Source organism: Vitis riparia, chromosome 8, assembly GCF_004353265.1.
Source record: "Vitis riparia cultivar Riparia Gloire de Montpellier isolate 1030 chromosome 8, EGFV_Vit.rip_1.0, whole genome shotgun sequence".
Lineage (NCBI taxonomy): Eukaryota > Viridiplantae > Streptophyta > Magnoliopsida > Vitales > Vitaceae > Vitis > Vitis riparia.
The window spans coordinates 17,080,412-17,101,498 of record NC_048438.1 but is presented as its reverse complement, the minus strand read 5'-3'; the positions used below and the strand labels follow the sequence as shown (position 1 = coordinate 17,101,498).

At 38.2% G+C, this 21,087-nt stretch overlaps 4 protein-coding genes and 1 long non-coding RNA gene across 6 annotated transcripts; 3 read left to right on the top strand and 2 right to left on the bottom strand.

Annotated features, from left to right (window-relative positions):
- Positions 1–708: 708 nt before the first annotated feature.
- Positions 709–2,953, bottom strand: LOC117920136 (IAA-amino acid hydrolase ILR1-like). Its single transcript, XM_034837498.1, has 5 exons — positions 2,490–2,953; positions 2,029–2,154; positions 1,593–1,907; positions 1,340–1,468; positions 709–1,258 (listed from the first exon to the last, which is right to left on the bottom strand). Exons 1-5 carry the CDS (start codon positions 2,841–2,843, stop codon positions 866–868), a joined length of 1,317 nt encoding a protein of 438 aa, XP_034693389.1. The 5' UTR covers positions 2,844–2,953; the 3' UTR covers positions 709–865.
- On the top strand, positions 2,582–4,175 carry LOC117920138. The gene is made up of 2 exons (XR_004652208.1): positions 2,582–2,868; positions 4,085–4,175. It is a non-coding gene; the product is annotated as an uncharacterized LOC117920138 (long non-coding RNA).
- LOC117920137 (IAA-amino acid hydrolase ILR1-like 3) lies at positions 3,849–7,721 on the bottom strand. Its single transcript, XM_034837499.1, has 5 exons — positions 7,378–7,721; positions 5,735–5,860; positions 5,308–5,622; positions 4,953–5,081; positions 3,849–4,482 (listed from the first exon to the last, which is right to left on the bottom strand). Exons 1-5 carry the CDS (start codon positions 7,717–7,719, stop codon positions 4,105–4,107), a joined length of 1,290 nt encoding a protein of 429 aa, XP_034693390.1. The 5' UTR covers positions 7,720–7,721; the 3' UTR covers positions 3,849–4,104.
- A 1,895-nt stretch (positions 7,722–9,616) lies between these two features.
- On the top strand, positions 9,617–19,266 carry LOC117921259 (secoisolariciresinol dehydrogenase-like). Of its 2 annotated transcripts, XM_034839103.1 has the most exons (3): positions 9,617–10,246; positions 10,639–10,730; positions 18,224–19,266. In XM_034839103.1, exons 2-3 carry the CDS (start codon positions 10,693–10,695, stop codon positions 19,011–19,013), a joined length of 828 nt encoding a protein of 275 aa, XP_034694994.1. In that variant the 5' UTR covers positions 9,617–10,246; positions 10,639–10,692; the 3' UTR covers positions 19,014–19,266. The 2 variants fall into 2 exon arrangements, with proteins under 2 accessions (XP_034694994.1, XP_034694993.1); XM_034839102.1 differs by lacking the exons at positions 9,617–10,246; positions 10,639–10,730 and adding an exon at positions 17,169–17,352.
- Positions 9,951–10,307, top strand: LOC117920664 (tropinone reductase-like 2). Its single transcript, XM_034838260.1, has one exon. The coding sequence runs from the start codon at positions 9,951–9,953 to the stop codon at positions 10,305–10,307; it is 357 nt and encodes a 118-aa protein (XP_034694151.1).
- Positions 19,267–21,087: the final 1,821 nt, after the last annotated feature.

Sequence of the window (21,087 nt, the reverse complement as noted above, 5' to 3'; positions counted from 1 at the left end):
CAAACCAACAAAGTTTTCCTTATAGAAGAAGATAACACTGAAGAAAGACCAAAGAGTGAACGAAACCTACCACAAGACCCTTGCTACATAATGAAACAAAAGATGGTTAATCGATTCTTCCTGAAAATGACAAAGGAAACATTTGTTTGTCAGAACCACCCTCTTCTCTAGAAATAATTTAGAGTCAAAACTTTACCACAAAAAGCCTCCAAGTAAAGAAAGACACTCTTTGTGAAACCCAAGAGTTCTACACTACAACTTTAGGGAAAGGCTCAAAACTCCTAGTTTGTAGGCAGGAGTAAAGAGACTTCACAAAAAAAAAAAAAAACCACTCTTTATCTCCAACAAGGGCACCGTATCCTCTCCACCTCCAATCACCTTCTTATCATTAAGCCTCTTCTACATGTCACATTTCAATCATTTCTTTAATTCAATCGGTAAAAACCCAAAATTTAAAATTTTATTTGTTTTAGAAAACTCAATTCAGTTGATGTGTACATCAGACACACACACACACAATATTCTGCGCTATTGAGGGGCTTTGTCGAGTAAACGGTAACACACCCTTTCCTAGATGTTTTGTAGAAAATTCAAAATTTTGGAGTGAGGTTAGGTTTGAACTTTGAACAGCCATAACACACAAGCATACCACTGGTGCTTCCTTACGCCTGCTGGTAATCAGAGGAAGAAAGATATCGGGAATTGTTGTAAATTCAATATTTCGTAGCATATGTTGGGAAAATTACTTCTTCAAGGGCCTACTATTCCACAGCTGAAATGAAAATTACACCATTTCATATTTCCCCGAATTCTCATTTTGGGCTGTAATGCCAGTTTTTTTTTTTCTTTTTGAAGTGACAGGAATTCACAGAATCAAGTGAGTTTCAGACTCAACAGCATGGCCATCCAAGTAAGAGATGGCGACTGCAGCATAGAAAGCAGCTCCAACGGGAAAAGCCTCCTCATCAATAAAAAAGTAGGGTGAGTGCAAGGGATAATCTGATTTCAGAGTCTCATTCTTGATTCCGACCGTAAACATTGCAGCTGGGAACCTTTTTGTATAGAAGCTGAAATCCTCAGCTCCCATTGTTATCGGAAGAAGCTCCACATTGGGTTCACCCACTAGTATTTCTCCAACCTTCTTTGCATGTTCATACAATGTTTCGTCGTTGATCATTACTGGATGAGGCATCCCTCTCTCCTCCATGAAGTCCACTGCAGCATCACATCCATGCACAGATGCTTGAGTCTCTATGACCTGCACTAAGTGGATCACATTTATTTCTCTTTCTCCTGAAATTTTGAAACGATACATTACAAAAGTGATGGCATGTTTTACCTCTTTGATCCTTTCCTGGAGGTACAAGAGACCCTGAGAGGTCAGGCTCCTAAAAGTTCCCCCAATTTTCACAGACTCTGGGATTACATTTCCGGCTTCGCCTCCATCTACCAATCCAACTGTCACCACCTATATGATTACAATCCAATGTGATGAGGTCTTTGGATTCTCTATTGCTTCAAGAATGAAAACAACCAGATCCAAGTTTAGTCCCAAAAAGAACAGAGAAGGGAGTTAAGAAAAAAGACGTTACTCTGGCTTCATGAGGATCTGTCTCACGGGATACAATCTGTTGAAGAGCCAGGATTGCAAAGGATGCAGCAAGAACAGGATCTTTGGCTGTATGAGGGCTCGCCCCATGTCCACCTTTCCCTTGAATGGTGGCGGAGAATAGCCCAACACCAGCAAGTAGAGGGCCGGCTCTTGAAGCAATGCCACCTGTGGGAACTGTCGGTATGACATGTAATCCCAACATGCCCTTCACATCTTCAAGCGCACCCTCTTTCAACATATGGTAAGCACCGGCATAACCCTCTTCTCCAGGCTGAAAAACTAGCTTCACCGTTCCCTTCAAACCATATACCAAATTACCAAATTATCAATACCATTCAACTTATTAAGACCGACCCAAAAGGAAAAAAATTAAAATGGTTTTGAGTTGTTAGATGATTGTAGCATTGAAGATTTACTTTTAACATGCCTCTTTTGGCTTGGAGTAACTTAGCAGCTCCGAGTAGCATTGCTACATGAGAATCATGACCGCAGGCATGCATCTTTCCCTCGATCTTGCTCTTGTACTCCCACTCTACCAATTCCTTTTCAACAATAATGTAGGTTTCAAGAATTATAAATAATCAGCGAGAAAAAATATGTATAGTTCCAATAGAAAAAGCCAGCATCTTCCCCAGGCATCAACAAAAGAGCTCCAAAATCAAAAGTTTACGGAGAGCTACAGAGGATGAAGCCAAATCAGGCTCCTTAGAATGCATTTGGAGTTTGGGTATTACAGTGGGAATAGTATTTTGCTTGCGTGGGGTGGACCTTTTAGGAACACGTGATTGCGGTGGCGCAACAGTCAACACGCGCGGGGAAAGGTAAAGATTTATTAGCATAGAGTTTAGGGAAAAGAAAATGTTCGAGAGAGGAGAACCTGGAGAGGGAGGGCATCCATATCGGCTCGGAGAGCGAAGGTGGGTTGATCCCCAGATCCAATTGAAGCCACCACTCCGGTCTTGGCAACAGGCCACTTGTACCCTATTCCCAGAGAGTTAAGCTCAGCCCTAATGAGTTCACTCGTCTTGTGCTCCTCAAATCCTAATTCTGGGTACTGGTGGATTTTCCTCCGTACCCCTCTCATCCACTCGAAGAACTCCCTCTCCCTCGCCGATTCCAGCAGCTCCCTGCTCAGCCCCTCCATCTCCAACCCGGAACCACTGCCTACAGCCCTCGCATTCCGACAGAGGAGTGGCCATAGCAACATCAACCACCACCACATCAACTCCATTTCATACCCAAAAATTTTCAAACAGGTGCTCTCTCTGCTCGTGAGTCCCACCTTGGCAGCCCTACTTGTTTATACGATTGCAGGATTAGTTTGAAATCATTTTGAAAGCGTGTGTGCACGTGTGAAAAATAGTTTTAATAAATGGTTTTCCTAAAATCCGTATCACTGCACTCTCTGCTGTCCATAAAAAGGCGTTATTCTGTGAAGTCTTTTATAAAGATGGATTATACTATTGGTGGGCGGGCATGGTAATCTAAAATGAGAGTCGTCTCTCCTGCCTACACCTGTGAGAATTTGTGGGGAATGGAATTATTGGCCATCCCCATCACATTGCGACTCTGAGAAGAGCATCCTCGTCCCTTGTCTTTGTCCCTTGTCTTTGTTCTTACATTTCGTACTTAACAAAACCTTGCTGGATAGGATCGTCTAGTATGACGATGATCCCACTTTACTGTACCTTTTTTTTCTTCCTTAGTTCCAAATTTAACATTACTTTTTCTCCTTGTTCTTGTTTTATTCATGTGCGGCGGTGATTCCACTTTAATTTGTTTTTCCTTGTTCAGATTAGTTGTTTTTTGAAATTAAATATCCCTGTACCATATGATGAAGTGAATAACTCAATTCAAGACTTGATGATTACTTTGAATCCTTGGGTGGATTGTCGACTTGCATATGGATAATTAAATCTCTCATTCTCAATTTCCGAAATGGTCAAGTAGAGAACCATGGTCACAAAGAAACAAGCACTTGATTTCTTAGAATTGGATATGTTCTTCATTCCGATTCTGTGCAACTCGGGAGTTTTTGCTTTACTGTGAAAATTGTTTGCATTAGAATGAGGGCCTCAAACTTCAATTCCGGAACCCCATTTCCAAGCAACGAAGCATGGCCAGGGGCTCAGCGTAAGGAATGTGGCTGCCTGGCTCTTCAAATTTAAAGAACAGAAGCGCGAATGTGGCCACTTTTCAGAACCTTGACGGGCTTCAGTACTCTATACATTCCCTGTTGCTAATTAAGTTTCTAGAATTTGTGATTGATGATCAGTGTAAAAGAATGTTTTTCTTTTGGAGCAGCAGGAGGGTGATTTGACATCGGCAAATGAGCATGCGTAGAAGAGTTTCTGCATACACACAAACTCATGGAAACTTTATGTGACAGAGTTATTTAGATTAATTTATTTCCCTAAAACTACATCAGTACTCATAACATATTCTAACTTCTTTCAATATTTTCATTTCCAGAAGAGAGCATATACCAGTTTCTAGAGACCTTCAACAGCATGGCTTTCCAAGTAAGAGATTGCAACGGCAGCATGAAGAGCTGCACCAATGGGTAGAGCCTCTTCATCCATAACAAAGAGTGGTGAGTGCAAAGGCTTATCTGACTTTAGTGTTTCATTCTTTGTCCCTATGAAGAAAAATGCGGCAGGCATCTTCTGTGCATAGAAGCTGAAATCTTCGGCTCCCATGGTAGCTGGAAGGAGGTGCACATTGGGTTGCCCAAGTAAGATTTCTGCAATACTCTTTGCATGTTCATACATTGCCTCATCATTAACAGTAGCTGGATAAGGCGTCAGTTTCTCCTCCATGAAGTCTATTGTTGCAGTACACCGATGCACTGCAGCTTGCATCTCTATGACCTATTAAAAACACACATTAAAAAACTCCCAAGTAAAACAATAACTTCTAATAAACAATAGAATGATTCCAGCAGCCTTTTTGGAAAATTATTAAAGATCTGCTCCACAGTCTTAATTTGCAAATTTACAGGTGATTTGTCTTTTTTCCTCCCTCAAATCCAACTTCTCTGTATTGCTGAACTTAACACCTGAAGGGCAGCCTCAGTTGTTCTTCTTTTAAGTGTTCAGTTTGGTTTTCTTGAATTTACGTAACTTCCCAAATTTCTTTCCAAAATTGAAAAAACAAACAAACAAACAACCATGAAATGAATGATTTTTCCATCCGAGTTTTCCAGATATTTCTAGTTTTATCTCATCAAACTGCATAGTATTATCCAAGTCATAAAACAAGTTTAATTCCAGCTCAATCAGAAAAAGGAATTAGCAAGTCTTTCTTTTTTGAATTTGTTAGCAGACACACCCTTAAATACCTGTCTGACCCTTTGCTGAAGGTACAGCAGACCCTCGGTTGTCAAGCTTCGCAGTGTGCCTCCAAATCTCACAGTCTCTGGAATTACATTTGCAGCTTGGCCAGCCTCTACGAACCCAACAGTGATCACCTATGATAAACAAAGCTTCTGATGTTAATAGAACTCAAATTCATCAACTGATGTTCATAAACACAAAAAGTTGTAGTAAGGAAGGAACTTGCTTGATGGGCATCCTAAAATTAAAAGGTATAATTGGGTTAGAATGTGCTTTTCTGTTGTCTGGATGAGCCCCTGAACTGGCCATAAATTCACAACCAAATCATAAAACTAGGTGTAACAATTTCAGAAGAAATACCCTGGCTTCAAGAGGATCCGTCTCACGAGAAACAATCTGTTGAAGTGCAAGGATGGCCAAGGACACTGCAAGAACCGGGTCTCTGCCAACATGGGGACTGGCAGCATGTCCACCTTTTCCTTTAATTACCGCTGAAAACCTTGCTGCACCAGCTAGTAGTGGACCAGGTTTTGAACCGACAGTACCAGTGGGCATTCCTGGTGAAACATGTAATCCAAAGATAGCCTGGAAATCATTGAGAGCGCCCTCTTTTAACACATGATAGGCACCAGCATGACCCTCTTCACCGGGCTGGAAGACAAGCTTAACAGTGCCCTGTGAAATAGATTTTTCAAAAAAAGTCTCATTTAGCAGAAAGGAACAAGAAAAGAGCCATTAGAAAAGTAATCATGTATTTCATTTTTGAATTTCACATTTTAATATGTACCTTCAATTCATCCCTCTTGTTTTGAAGCAGCCTAGCTGCTCCAAGAAGCATTGTTACATGAGCATCATGGCCACAAGCGTGCATTTTACCATTGTACTTGCTCTTGTGCTCCCACTCCACCAATTCCTTTCATGTTTCAAATGCAAATGTAGGTTTCAAGATTTGAGAGTGAAAAAGATAGTTACACTTCTACCAATTGCAGAAGTCCACGCAACCCAACCTGGGCGGCGTCAAAACAACCCCAATCTCGAAGTGGAGTTTTAGGGGCAAAATAGCCATTTCCTATAAATAAAAAAAAAAGTTTTAGTCCTATTGCAAAACTTATGCTCAAAGCAGTCATTTTATTACTAATTTCAAATTTTAAGATGAAGCTTGATTGCCTCAATTGACCATAGAGGCTTTATTTATTTATTTTTTTACTTTAAAAATTAATTTAAAATATATACTTTAATAATAAAAAAATTATCTATTTAAACTTAAAAGGTGCAATATTATTTAAATAAAGATAATTTATCATATTTTTAAGATATAAAATTATATAATTTATTAATTGAAATTATATCACATATAGTACATGTTACAATTAGGGAGAGACGGTTTTTGTTTTTTTCACCATATAAATGTTTAATAGGTATTTTTTGTAATTTTGATGAAACTGTTAAAAGTTACATTTTATAATAAACTTTTTTTAATTAATTTTGAAATGTATCTTCAAAGTGTTTTTTTTTTTTTACATAAAATTATAAACATATGTTTTAAAATAATAAAAAATCTATATATGGAAATCTAAGATAATGTTATTATTTTAATAAAGATAAATTTTTTAAAATACAAATAAATTAATATATTAAAAATATAACAAATTAAATATCTTAAATTAATAAATTTTATAATTTATTTATATACCATAAAACTTTATAAGATTGTTAATTCATTGATAAATAAAATATACATTTATTATTATATTTATCAATTTATCTTTATTAAAATAATATTAGATCATTAAGTTTAAATATATAAAATTTTATTATTAAAGTATGTATTTTTAATTTCAACAATAATTTATAAATTTATATTTTTAATTAAAATTTAAAATTAAATAAAATAAATAAAAAATAACTGAAATCTCGATTGACAATTGAAACTTCAGTTAAAAAATAAAATCTTAATTATTAATTGAGATTTCAATTAAAAAATAAAGCCTCAATTACTAATTAAAACTTCAACTTAAATTTTTTTAAAATATTTTTTTTATATCAGGATAATAATAAGATGACTAGTTTGAACATAAGTTTTACTATTGTACTAAACTTAAACTTATATTCCGGCTATTTTACCCCAAAACTCCTCAAATTGGACATAACCGCACGGTAGATTGGCAAAGCAAAGCTGCTGCCTCATAGTGTACGATCTATTATTGTAAATATCTCTCCTATTCAAACATTTGATAATGGTCAAAGTGGTTTGCAGTTGACCTGCTTGCTCAACCTTCAATTGGGCTTGGGGATGCCCTGATATGCCAACGAGTTTTCTTTCCAAAAAAGAAAAGAAAAAAATAGAGAAACCTATACCATTACCACCAAAGAAAGTAATATTGGTAAAAGGCAGAATACTTGGAAACATTGAAATAGATGGAAAGAAACCTGAATAGGGAGGGCATCCATGTCCGCTCTGAGAGAGAACCAAGGCTGCTTCCCAGACCCAATAGAAGCCACCACCCCGGTCTTGGCGACCGGCCACGAGTACTCAATCCCCAGCGAGTCAAGCTCCGATCTTATTATTTGACTCGTTTTGTGCTCCTCAAATGCCAGTTCTGGGTATTCATGGATTCTCCTCCTTACGCTTCTCATCCACCCAAAGAACTCAGCCTCCTTCGCCGTATCCATCAGCAATCCCACTTCCGATCCCAAACCATTCTCGACGGCTCCAGCAGTCCCGCTAACAAACGCTGATAACATCAACAACCAGCCGCAGATGAACTCCATCCCAAAATCTAATAGAGGTTAGGCACTTAGGATTTTACTTCTAATTTTTTTAATTTCCTCATTTTAGGTGCTTCCAAGTTTTCTTGGGAGTCGTTGACTATTAGGTACACGTGGCGCACTCTCATTGACTAGATTATAATCCCAACATTTCTTCTAGGGTTTTTTTTTTCACAAATATAATAAATTTTATAAATATTAAAAAAAAAAAAGATTTTTTAATACCACGTGAAAAGCACTGCGTGGAAATCGTGACAAAACTTTAATATAAATACTCTTTAAAATTTTAACATAGAAATGGTCAGTCCAAGAGAAGATAATAAATACCTTGTTTTGCCTTTTCTTTTTTCCTTGGTTTGTCGTTTCCTTTTTCAAGCATCTCTTTCCTTTATTTATTCCTCTTTTCAACTATTCATTCCCTTTTATTAATAATACAAATAATGTTTATATTAACACTAATATTTTTAATATTATTATTTTAATTATTATTATTATTTGATACAATATTAGACAAAATGTAATTATTTGTAAAATTAAAGATGTTTTTTTAAACTAATTGTTTTTTATTATGTTTTTGTTGGTTAAATAAAATTTAATTATTTTATAATACCTAATTGTTTGTAAAATTAAATATATTTCATTTTTTATTTTTTATTAATGAAAATTGATTTATTGAGGTACACTTGGCACACCCTGATTGAGGGTCCCGCATTTCTGCATGTATCCAACCTGTATCAACGATCCCAATCATGGGTAGCAGACTGATCCTTTGCTTGGTTGGGCTGGGGGAGGCCCAACTATGGCCCAATTCATTGTTAGGCTAAATTTTGGGCCCGCCCACCCACCCTACATGTAGGCATACATGTTGTTCACAAATGATAACCATTTCTCAAGATTCAAGATGCCACGAAGAACTCATGCGTACGGAAGATGAAAGATGTTTGAGATGGAACAAAAGTGGAGGAATAAAATCCCTTCAATTATATTTGGGGTTCAACCTACCCTCATGGCATTTCCTTGTGTGGCTTTTGGTTTTTCAGTGTGCTAATTTTGGGGGCAAATTGCACGGATGTTTAGTCCGGCAACAATTGCGTGGATGAGGAGTCGGGCATGCGGAGTGGATGATCACCGTTTCGCTACTCAACCAACTCACATTCCCCGATATAAATGACTGAATGCAGGATTAGCGTAGAATTGAAGAAGAAATACACCAGTAGTGAGGAAGGTAAGTGGGTGGGGTGGCATATTGGATAGGCTAAAATTCTCCCTTCCTATACAACAACCTGTGGACACAGAATGAGCCGCATACCTATTGCTTGCGCGGGCAGTGAAGACTCTGTGTTTTATAACCCCAAAAGGTACTTTCTGCTTCTCACTAGCAGTCAGAACCCAACTATGTTTTGCTATGGCTTATTTTGATCTTTTCTACCTCTTGGCACACCCCTGTCCTGTTGTGCCACACTACTTTTGTTATTAAGCGTTCACATAAAGAGCGCATGTCGTATCTTTCCGCTGGTTTAGATGGTGAGTAGTCGAGGTTACATGATTTCGTATTCAAATCCGCTCATGGTGGCCGAACGAAGTTACAATGAGGTGAATTGTCAAAATTATTAGGGGATGGGTTGCTACTCAGGTGCAACTCTTATCTTGGATTCAATAGTGGGAGATATTAATAAATGGACATTGATGTTAAAAACTAGTGTAAATAATGTTTATGAGATATGGAGCAACAACTCGCAATCATCATGCTGACTTTTGAACCATGGGATTAATGCCCTTATGGTGGTTTGCTTTACAGGCTAGAGGGCAAAGTGGCCATCATCACCGGCGGTGTCGGTGGGATTGGGGAGGGCGCGGTACATCTCTTTTGGGAAAATGGAGCTAAAGTCATCATCGCGATATCCAAGGCCACCTAGGCCAAGCCATCGCTGATAATCTTGGGAAGAACGGCACCTACATCCACTGCAACGTTACCGAGGAAGATGAAGTCATTAAACTCATTGACAGCACCGTCTCGATGTACGGAAAACCGGATATAATGTAGAACAATGCCGGCATAATTAGATACCAGTATGGAAGGCATCTTAAACGCCCAAAAGTTTGATTTAGAACGGGTGATTGGGGTGAATCTGGTTGGGGGTTTCCTAGGAGCCAAACACGCTGCAAGAGTCAAGGTTCCCCGGGGTTCCGGGTGCAAACTATTTACAGCCAGTGCTTGTACATCTATTGCAGGCATGTCTACTCATTCCTATGCAGCATCCAAACATGCAGTTGTGGGACTGGCTAAGAACCTAGCTGCCGAGCTTGGGCAGCATAACATACGGGTGAATTGCGTCTCGCCTTATGTAGTGAGCACCAATATTGGACAAGGACTGGCTGACTTCACTCCCAAAGTAGAGGCCATTTTGAATGAAGTAGGGAATTTGAAAGGGACAGTCCTCAAGGCTAGCGATGTGGCCAGTGCTACGCTTTTCTTGGCCAGTGATGAAGCCACTTACGTGAGTGGGCTTAACCTTGTGGTGGATGGTCGGTATAGTGTTGTCAACAGTTCAATAGTGGTGGCAGTCAGGTCAAGTCTCCTTCATGCCTAGTGATAATGAAAAAAAATGAGGGAATAGTCGTTGCACCGACATAAATGATTTGAATACAGACTAAAATAAACGAATAAATGAATACTATAATATTTGTTGGCCGGCTGAAAAGATTAAATATAATTAAAAAGCACTGACATACAATAAAGTTACAAATGCTAAACCATACGAAATCGTAAGGAAAAATAAATATTTTAAGATCAAACGATTGGTTGTTGAACCTACTTCTTATATTATAAGTGGGCAGTCTATTTTTAACCCATTTGTTGTACTGCAATTGGGCTTTGCGTAAGCCTAAGGATTAATAAATTCGGTTGTTACTCTTTTCAAGTCTTACCCTTCTCTTCACCGGCCACTACGGAATTAAGTCTCCTCTCCGTGATTAATGGCGGCCTCTTCATTTCTCTCTGCGATTACCAGGAGGTAAGTACAACAATTTCCTTCTTTCAATTCCTTGAGATATTGAAAAAAAAAAAACGTATCTATAATTTTCACAAACTGAACAAGTCCATGGATTTCAGCTATACCCCAGTTGGAATCTTTAAGGTCCGGTTTCTGAGTCTACAAATTTCCAGCAGTGCGAGGCAAAACATATTTAGTGAGAGGATTGTCCAAACGCAAAGTCATGGTTGAGTTTTTGATCTAGCTCCTTCCGCAAAGCTTGACCTTAACCAGAGCTCAAGTGGCTTTGTTTATGAAAGTCAAAAGGGTTCTAGGCTTGTATTCTGGTTCTTCTAATTGGATCGAGCTTCATTAACTAAATCATTTGATGCTCTTCGCTGAAAAAACCATTAGAAAGGATTCCAAGTGCTAGGAAGTTCCTCTCTTGACTAGTAATCTTTTGTTTTGTTGAAGAAAATAAAAGAAAGAGGGCTGTAGCAGAAACAGGGAACAAATGAGAAGAAGATGAATGTTGGAAGATTGTGGAATTGAGAGGGTGAAAAACGTATTTTTCATATATCTAACTAATTGCTTTACATGTGCTTTTATATCTAAATTTTTGGAATCTAATTCTAGTTACCAACTGACTGTAGTTACTAATCGACTAGTTACAAATACATTGATTAGCTAACTTTCTAATTGACTAACTGTATTCAGGTATATCTTAACACCCCCCTCAAGCACAACCTAGAGAGACAATAAGGCTGAACTTGGTTAGCATGTACTGAAACTTGGGAATAGACAAATGCTTAGTGAACAAGTCAGCCACTTGTTCTATAGAAGGAACATAAGATACCACTAGCTTTTGAGCTAGCACTTGCTCAAGAACATGATACACATCCACTTCAATATACTTAATTTGAGAATGAAACACTGGGTTAGCAGCCAATGCCCCAGTGCCTTGATTATAACACCATATGACAGGTGTGTTAACAAGAGAAACTTTGAGACGAGAGAGCGTAGCCAGGCTACTTTAGTTGATGCATGAGCGAAGGCGCGATACTCGACTTTGGTTGAGGATCTTGCAACCACGAATTGTTTGCGGGAGCTCCATGTGAGAATATTAGTGCCAAGAAACACACAGTAGCCGGTTATAGAGCATCGATCATCAATATAACTCGCTCAATCTGCATTTATGTACACTTGAAGATGGACTATACCCTTACGATAACGTAATACTCTCTTTCATGTTGTCCAGTGGAGCTCAGTAGGTTGTTGCAAGTATTGACCGAGTTTGTTTACAACAAACACTATGTCTAACCTTGTGTAGGTTAAGTATTGGAGAGCACCAATGGTACTTCTATAAAGTGTGGGATTAGAAAATCCAGGGCCTGAAACTACATGAAGTTTGAGGGTTGCACTCATGGGAGTAGGAACTAGCTTAGCTGAATGCATATTAGTTCTGGTGAGCAAATCAAATATGTATTTTGACTATGTAAGGTGAAGACCAATTGTTATGCGAAGAGCTTCAAATCCAAGAAAATATTTCATAAGGCCCAGGTTTTTTAATGCAAATCTATTATGAAGATTCTAATTAAGAGTTTGAATAAGTGGAGCATTGTTGTCTGTAATAAGTAAATCATCAACATAGACTAGTAGCAAGAGGAAATTGTCAATGTGCTTGTGGACGAACAGAGTTGTATCTAAGTTAGAAGATATGAACCCCAGGTGTGGAAGGCTTCCTTGAGCTTGTGGAACCAAACATGTGGTGCTTGCTAAAGACCATATAATACTTTCTGTAGCTTACAAACACGTTGGGGATGAGATGTGCTAACAAATCTAGCTGGTTGGGAAATATAAACGGTTTCTGCAAATCTCCATTGAGGAAGGCATTGTTGAAATCAATTTGACGAATCTTCCAATTATATGTTACAGCCAGTGTAAAAACAACTTGAATAGTAGAAGCTTTGATCACCGGACTAAATGTATCAGTAAATTCCACACCCGCATATTGTTGAAACCCTTTGGCTACTAATCTAGCATTGTAGTGTTGTATGGTACCATTGGAATTATATTTGACACGAAAAATCCATTTATTGTCTATGATATTCATGGATGGATGAAAAGGAAACAAGATCCAAGTATTATTCCGGACTAAGGCTTGATATTCTTCAAGCATAGCTGTGTACAAGTCGTGACTTTTCAATGCTTGACTGACAGTGGTAGGAAGTTAGTCTGAGGGTGAAATAGTAGTAGACAGATATGTAATATGGTATGGGAATAGTTTGGGTTTAAATGTACCCACTTTTGAACGAGTGGTCATGAGATGAAGAGATAGCTGATATAGAATGTGAGGGTACAGAGAAAGACACTAGTTTTGATGTAGTTGGACACATGGAATGATGAGAAGAGGTTTGTGATATGGTTTGTAAAAAAGATATAGTGAAAGATGTAGATGAAGTGTGTGAAGTAGGATTAGAACCATTCATTGGTAGAGATGAATATGGAAATGTCTTTTCATAAAATAAAAATAAAAAACACTTCTTGAAATATAAACTTTCCCAAAAGGATGCAAACACAAGTATCCTTTATGGGAGAGACTATATCCAATAAAAGTGTATTGAGTAGACTAATATTCCATTTTATGGTTTTTGTAAGGTCGGATGTACGAGTAGCAAGCACAACCAAAAGTCTTCAAAAATGAAAAATCTAGTGAGGATTTAAATAGAGTTCATAGGGAGTCTTACTATGCAGAACTAGAGTTGGTAGTCTATTAAGAAAGTAAGTTGTTGTAAAAAAGGCATGTCACCAGAAAGTAATGGCAATTGAGATTGAGCTAGCAAAGTCAAGCCAATTTCTACAATGTTTCTATGCTTTCGTTCCACCTTCCCATTTTGTTGATGAACATGAGGATAGGGATGGTGGAAGAGAATGTTTTTCTTCTATAGTAGAGATTGAAGGGGACGAAACTCTCCACCCCAGTCAGTTTGTAGACACTTAAGTTTGGTAGGAAATTGTCGATCAACCAATGCTATGAACTACAGGACAATTGATGTTGTTTGGGACTTTTGTTGCATGGGATAAACCCAAGTATAGTTTGTAAAAGCATCTACAAATGCAATATAATATTTGTACCCATCACATGAAGTTGTATGTGCAAGACCCGACACATTCGAAAAAACTACTTCAAATGGAGTCTGTGTTTTATTAACAGTAGTAGGAAATGGAAATTGTTTTGCCTTGCCTAAATGACAAACAGTACAAAAATTGAGTTCATTTTGGAGCTTGGATTTAATGCTTAGTGTGTGAAGCACTAGAAACATAGTTTTGTTGCATGGATGACCCAGTCTTTGGTGCCATAAGTGACCAACACTAGTGTTGGAGTTTTCTACGAAGCTTGTAGATTTTGTTTTATTTACTTGCAGGCTATATTCAACAGATGAAGGAATAGTCGATTGTTTGTTGATAGTAGATGGAGTAGTAGCTAGATAAGGTAGGAACATGTTTGCATCTTCAGAGAAACCTGCAAACTACTGGTTAAACAAGATTTTGGAGATATCTAGCTGATACAGGCCTTCCTTAAGGTTGCCTTGGAGTAATATCCCTTTGGACTTCTTGTCCTTAACAAAACAGCAATGAGAGTCAAACTCAAGAATAACATCATTATTTTAAGTGAATTTAGCTACACTGATTAGGTTCTTAGTGATTTGAGGTACATGAAATACATTGGTAAGATGTAATGACTTGAAAGGTTTATGTGAAGGAAAAGAAGCACGACCAACACTAGATATATCTAGTGTTTGTCCATTTCCCACCACAATATTACTTGTGCTAGAGTAGTGATTAGAGACATCAAGATTATTGGAATCCGTGGTCATGTGGTGAGTGACACCACTGTCAACAAACCATAAAGAGTTTGATTCAAGATCGAGAGCAACAATATAAGCATGAGAAGACATGTTTGTTGAATCATGTTGTTGTTGTGAATTCTGAATTTGATATGATGGTACCAATGGCCTTGTGGAATAATGTTGAAACTGAGATTGATTTTGAGGCTGCATTTGTGATTGCATTTGAGTTGTAGTGGAGATGGCCAATGTTGAAGTTGTTGTGGTTGAAGAGATGATGAAAACTGTTGATTATGTGCATGTGGTGGAGATTGGAAATACATATCAAAACAGTGGAAACACTTTATAGCAGTGTGTCCTCTTTTTCCACACAATTGACAAACGATTCTTGAAGCCTATGGATTACGTACATTTCTAGGACAAGAATTTCTATTGCTTAAGCCTTTGAACTGTCCAATATTAGTGCTAGAACTTTAAACACCTCCAATTGTAACATGTGCTGCTGGTGGAATATCAATAACAGAGGCTACAGATAGTTGCTCGAGATGAACCTCATGACTTTGTAGGAGATAATGGACTTCTTGCAAAGAAATTGCCTCAGATCTAGAAGTAATATTCACAACAATTGTTTCAAATTCTGGTCCTAATCCACCTAAAATGTAAAGAATTAAATCTTCATCTGGTATGGGTTTCCCTAAGACATAGAGCATATCTATTATGCTTCTCATTTTTAGCACATAGCTATTTATGCTTAGAGCACCTTTCTTTAATGATTGTAGCATGAAACATAGCTGAAGAGTTCTTGCCTTTGAATCTGAGACAAAAGAAATTTCAAGAACACTCCATACTTCGGTTGATGTTTGGCAATGAACCACATGATCATACAAAGCTTCAGATATGGAAGCAAGAATCCAACTCAACAAAAATGGATCTAAAATTACCTATTGATCATGATCTGAATTGGATGTAGGTTGAGATAAATCATCAGATGTAGATTAAGAGAATCTTGGAGGTTTTGGTAGCTTTTTGGTGAGAATTTGATCCAGTCGATGTGCTCTAGCTGCATAGTAATACTTGAGATCACCATATTGTGTAATTGTTCATCTCAAGCTTCACCGAGAGTGGATAAAGTGTAGAAAAAATTTGTTTTGTAAGAATTGAGGAAATTGTTGACGAGTTTCTTGTTGGAGATTGGAGTCCTTGTGAGGAAGTTTATGATGTAGAAGGATTGATGTGATGAGTCACCATTTTGGACGTGTGTCAATGGAGCTCCAATACCATGTTTTATTGAAGAAAATAAAAGAAATAGGGTTGTAGCATAAACAAGGAACAAATAAAAAGAAGATGAAAATTGGAAGATTCTGGAATTGAGAGAGCAAAAAACTTATTTTTCATATATCTAACTAATTGTTTTACATGTGTTTTTATATCTAAGTTTCTGGAATCTAACTCTAGTTACCAATTGACCGTAGTTACTAATTGACTATAGTTACAAATACATTGGTTAGCTAACTGACTAACTGAATTCAGCTATAGCTTAACATCATTAATCAATGAATTTTTTCATCATTCATGAGTCTCATAATAAAATCATGAACTACCACCTTTAATTTTTTATACACATGTATAAGCTCAGCACTGCCTAAAGATGCCCAAATTCAATAATATTGATTCTCCACTCATGGGCATTTGCCTTTCTGTACCTAATCTCAATTATAATTTGAGGACACTGCACTTTCATCATGTCACACAGTGATGTGAAAATGCTCCACTAGTGCTTATGGCTCATTCAGGTGTAGGGAACCTCCCCAGACGTTCACGTGGCACGCCACCTCTATCCGGGTCCCTCATGGGGGACACGTGGCACGCCACCTCTATCCGGATCCCCCAGGGGGGCATACGACACTCTCACATATCCTACCCGGACGATACTCTCCTTTATCCGGATACGTTGCCCGGATCATTGGCCGTAAAATGCAAGCCATGCTGAGTCACCTCAAACAGCCTATCACAGCCCGCATTCCGCCGCCTGCAGAGCGAAAGGATAGGAATGATAGAAAGTCACCTCCCATGATTTCTGACAGCCGCCTGCAAAATGATGATGATTCTGTCATCACCTCAGGGACATCATGACAAGCCAAAAAGTCTTCCCACCATTAAAGGGTGACAGAACTTCTAACATTATAAAAGGGCTTTCACGCAAAGAGAAAGGTAAGCTATCTATTTCAGAAAAAGGGTAGCAGATTGATACTCTGAGTTATGGCTAACAAAACCATCGGAGAGTGTGTCCGGACACCCTGTCCGGACATCTTTTACAGAATTGACTGAGCCAGAAATCATCCTTGGTTGAAAGTGAGCGTCCAGTTAGCAACTGTGAGGATACCTGGGACACTGAGGCATCAACATCAGGGGCATCCAAATTCATGGCTTCACATGCTATTCGCGGTTTGGACAAGGAGAACCACTGTTGCCGAAAGTGCTCGGAGACTTTCGTGAAGGAGTTTTGAGTAAGATTCTTATTTTGGCGGTTCGCTCCCTAGGAGTGCGAGACAATGTTGAAGGTTTGTCATCTAGCGCGTAGGCCACGATTTATAATTTATAATAATATTGTCGTGTTTGTTGAGCCTCACGTGGGAAACCAGCTCATGTCAACTTTGGTGGTGGGTGTAAATCCATATTTAAAAAGATGCTATCGACTATAATTATTAATTAATATTTAGATGGCTTTCCTTCTTTAAAATCGTGCCCTAGCACCATTTTTCAGATGGGAGCAAAGCCATGGCAGCCTCGTCATTTCTTTCTGTATTCACAAGAAGGTAAGCAGTCTTTTTTCTCCTCATACATACGGATTTGGATTTAGGGTGATCTGAGTCCAATATCTTTGGTCATGATCCAAGTTGCTTGGAGGGTTAGTCCTCTAAAATTAGAGTGAAGCTGACATGACCTCAGCATTAGCTGGTTGACTGTGGGAATACGGTTCCTGTTGCAATCTCTCTAGGCAAAACCATGTTTTAGGATCATAGATAAAAGGTATTGTATAACATTAGGTATTTCTTCTTACAAACACAACCATAGAACATAACAGACAAGTGCACGGAAATTAGGCGAAGTGTGCTTTGAGTACTTGATGTGGACTGGATCGGGAAAGCCCCGCTCGCCAGTCCACATCACGAACGGGGATCCTCAACTTCCAAAGTGTGCTTTGAGTTCCAATATGGCTTAAGACAGTTAAGATATCCCTGTTGGGGTGGAATTTTCCAGCATTTTCCAGGATCCAATCATATTGATCAGGGTCAGTGAGCCCATTCCAGGCTCTGCTGGGTGAAGTGATTCCCCTGTTGCACTGCTTTCAGTAGTTTCTGGACCACCGGAAAATCTGGTGAAAAGTTCTGGATTCTTTGGAATGACAGTAGCAGTTTCTGGTTGTTTGCTAAAAATAGTAGGATAAGGAATCTATTACAAAGCCAGGTCATTCGATTAAAATTTTGACTAGGATTCAAAAGCCAGTACTGATGGAGTTGGACAGTGGAGATTTTGGACAAACTTTGGGTCTTTAGTTGTATTGACAGGCTACTCTAATTGGCCCAGACCCAGTTTTTGTGCTTAAAACACTGGTGTGGGGTAAATTTATATATAGGTCTGTCCATTGCGGGGGATGCCATTACTTAATCCCATGTTGCTGTGTAGGCTAGAGGGCAAGGTGGCACTCATAACCGGAGGGGCCAGCGGCATCGGCAAATGCACTGCTGAAACCTTCACCCAACACGGAGCCAAAGTGGTCATTGCTGACATCCAAGACGACCTGGGTCACTCCGTGATTGAAGCTCTAGGCCAAACCAATGCATCATACGTCCACTGTGATGTCACTGATGAATCCCAAATCAAAGCTGCCGTTGACAAGACTGCAGCAACCCACGGAAAGCTGGACATCATGTTCAACAATGCGGGAATAGTTAACAACTACAAGCCCCGCATTATGGATAACGAGAAGGCAGACTTTGAGCGTGTCCTTAGCATCAACGTCACCGGTGTTTTCCTGGGCATGAAGCACGCTGCCAGGGTCATGGTTCCGGCAAAAAGTGGGAGCATAATCTCAACCGCCAGTGTAAGCTCGAATGTAGGGGCTGCGGCTACACATGCTTACTGCTGCTCTAAGCATGCTGTATTAGGGCTCACCAGAAATGCTGCAATCGAGCTTGGACAATTTGGAATTAGGGTTAATTGCTTATCACCCTATGCACTTGCAACGCCTTTAGCTACCAATTTTCTTAATCTTACTGCTGAAGAGCTGGAGACTGCCATGAATGCGACCGCCAACCTTAAGGGCGTGACACTTAAGGCACAAGATGTGGCCAACGCTGCGCTTTATTTAGCGAGTGATGAGTCCAGATATGTGAGTGGACACAACCTCTTCATAGATGGGGGTTTCACTGTCGCTAATCCCTCATTCCACCTGTTCCAGTATCCAGACTCTTGATCATCCAGTCGTCCCTAGTTCGCTGCGCCCAGTATCTTCGTCGTCTCTCATGCTTTTTAAAATTTATTTGACCTTTTCACGTATGAAATTTCCGTTCGTACCTGCCCCATCGGCCCATGTCATTGGCAGTAGAACTAGGCAAGAGTTTAGCTGTATGACTGCGTAAAACGAAGTCGAAGGGATATTCAAGCTGGCCTTACATCATGTGGTTGGAATAATGGATTGTATCTTTCATATCTCCTTTTTCTCTTAAGGCTTTGCTTCGTTTCTAAAAATGTGAAGCAGAATAGAAGGGAAAGAAAATATAAAAGAAGATAGAAGAAAATTAGAAAAAAGAAAACATAAAAGATAATAAATAAATTATTTTTGTATATGGTATCAAACTCATTTCACTAATTTTAATTCTTTCCGGTAAAGATTAATACATATTTTTAATTATATTTGATTCTTTAAAAAAAAATTCATAATATAGCTAAATAAACATTTTTTGAAACCAAACATAACCTTGAAAAAAAAAAATTCAAATTTCTTACTTATCTAGGAATAAATATACCTGGTGGAAGCGTAGGATCTCTCTTTTGATGATATGTACACCACATGCCTTTCATTGCCAGGTAAAATCTAAAATGGTTCTCATTCATGTTGACTTGATGACAAAAAATTCTAAGGTTATATATATTTCTCTTTTATTTTTCGAATATAAGTAAAATCTATAATATTTTTATTTCAGATAGTTATCTTTTCTATGTAGAAACGTTTTCTTATATTTTTTCATTAATTACAAGAATGATGATGATGATAACAACGACCATGATGAGGATGAAAAGAGGAAGTTCAAATAAAAATAATAATAATAATAAAAATGATAAATTAAAGAAAAAAGACAAAAAAAAAGGGGGGCATTATTATTTTTTACCTTCAGTGGGCTTGGACCTATGATAAAGCTCCGGAGCATAATTCTCCTCGCAGCCATTTAATAAATATAAAAAACTGCATTTTAAAACTAATAAAAGTTTGGTTCAATGGTCATATATGTCCCTTCTGGCCGAGGTCGAAATCCCACCGCATAATAATTTTGTACCTTTTTATTGGGTTTTAGTGTCTTGGATTTAAAAGATCAGTCTAAACCTTACCTTAGAGTGGCGGCATCGAACATGGCCCAGAATCTTTTAGCGGACTTTGGATTGACTAGAAACCTATTGCCCAAATTTACATCACGCAGGGTTGAATCTAGCGCCACAGGGAAGTTCCCTTGCGTATCAATTGGGCAAACCTGGGATTAAAGAACCGTCGAATTTAGCATGGCCTAGGCAGTCATAGCCAATAAGAATTAATGGCAGAATGGGGAGGAAACCCGGCTCTATCCCAATCATGGCCTCTAAGAAAGGTTGGCTTTTTACGAGTTATGATATTGAAGTTTTTCAAATTCTATTTTAAGCAATGTTTCAAAAATCCAACCTGCCATCGGAGTTCAGTTTACTATGTTGAAAATGAGTTGAACTAATTGGTCCATCCGACGGTGAAACTGTTGAATCAGTGAGCCAACTCGATTCATGGGCTTCCCGTTCCAAATAGGCCCAAGCCCCCTTTTTTTTCCCCTTCTTTCCAAAACTCATCTTTCTGCTCTTTTCTTCCAAACTTTTTGTCCAACTCATATCAGGCCAAATCCAAGCTTCTTCATGGAAGCCGATTTGGCTTTCTTTTTTTCCTTTTTTTTTCTAGGCAAAATGCCACACGGTCCATGAGATTTAAAGGGAGGTATGCAAACTGAATAGATGAGTTATTGAGCCAACCCAACCTCATTTGTCTAAGTTTAAATTAAGTTCGGATTGAATTAAGTTCATCAAGTTATATAATTCAAAATCCATTGGTAATGTTTTTGTAAAAAAAAAAAACCTTTTTTTATATGTTTATATAAAAATTTAAATAATTAATATGACAAAATTTTAAAATGTAAACAAAAGATACAAATAAATTTATATATCTTTCTAAAAAAAATGAAAACAAATGATATAATATTTGATATTTTTTCTTAAAAATCTAAATATAAATAAATATCTTATAGGATAATAAA

Excerpts from the sequence above, each read along its gene's own strand:
- LOC117920137 (XM_034837499.1), bottom strand. The coding sequence starts at position 7,719 with ATGGAGTTCATCTGCGGCTGGTTGTTGATGTTATCAGCGTTTGTTAGC. Across the intron at positions 5,861-7,377 it reads TGGATGCCCTCCCTATTCAG|GAATTGGTGGAGTGGGAGCA; the intron begins GTTTCTTTCCAT and ends GAAACATGAAAG. Across the intron at positions 5,623-5,734 it reads ACAAGAGGGATGAATTGAAG|GGCACTGTTAAGCTTGTCTT; the intron begins GTACATATTAAA and ends TCTATTTCACAG.
- LOC117920136 (XM_034837498.1), bottom strand. The coding sequence starts at position 2,843 with ATGGAGTTGATGTGGTGGTGGTTGATGTTGCTATGGCCACTCCTCTGT. Across the intron at positions 1,469-1,592 it reads CAGATCCTCATGAAGCCAGA|GTGGTGACAGTTGGATTGGT; the intron begins GTAACGTCTTTT and ends GTAATCATATAG. Across the intron at positions 1,259-1,339 it reads TCCAGGAAAGGATCAAAGAG|GTCATAGAGACTCAAGCATC; the intron begins GTAAAACATGCC and ends CACTTAGTGCAG.
- LOC117920664 (XM_034838260.1), top strand. The coding sequence starts at position 9,951 with ATGTCTACTCATTCCTATGCAGCATCCAAACATGCAGTTGTGGGACTG.
- LOC117921259 (XM_034839103.1), top strand. The coding sequence starts at position 10,693 with ATGGCGGCCTCTTCATTTCTCTCTGCGATTACCAGGAG. Across the intron at positions 10,731-18,223 it reads CTCTCTGCGATTACCAGGAG|GCTAGAGGGCAAGGTGGCAC; the intron begins GTAAGTACAACA and ends GTTGCTGTGTAG.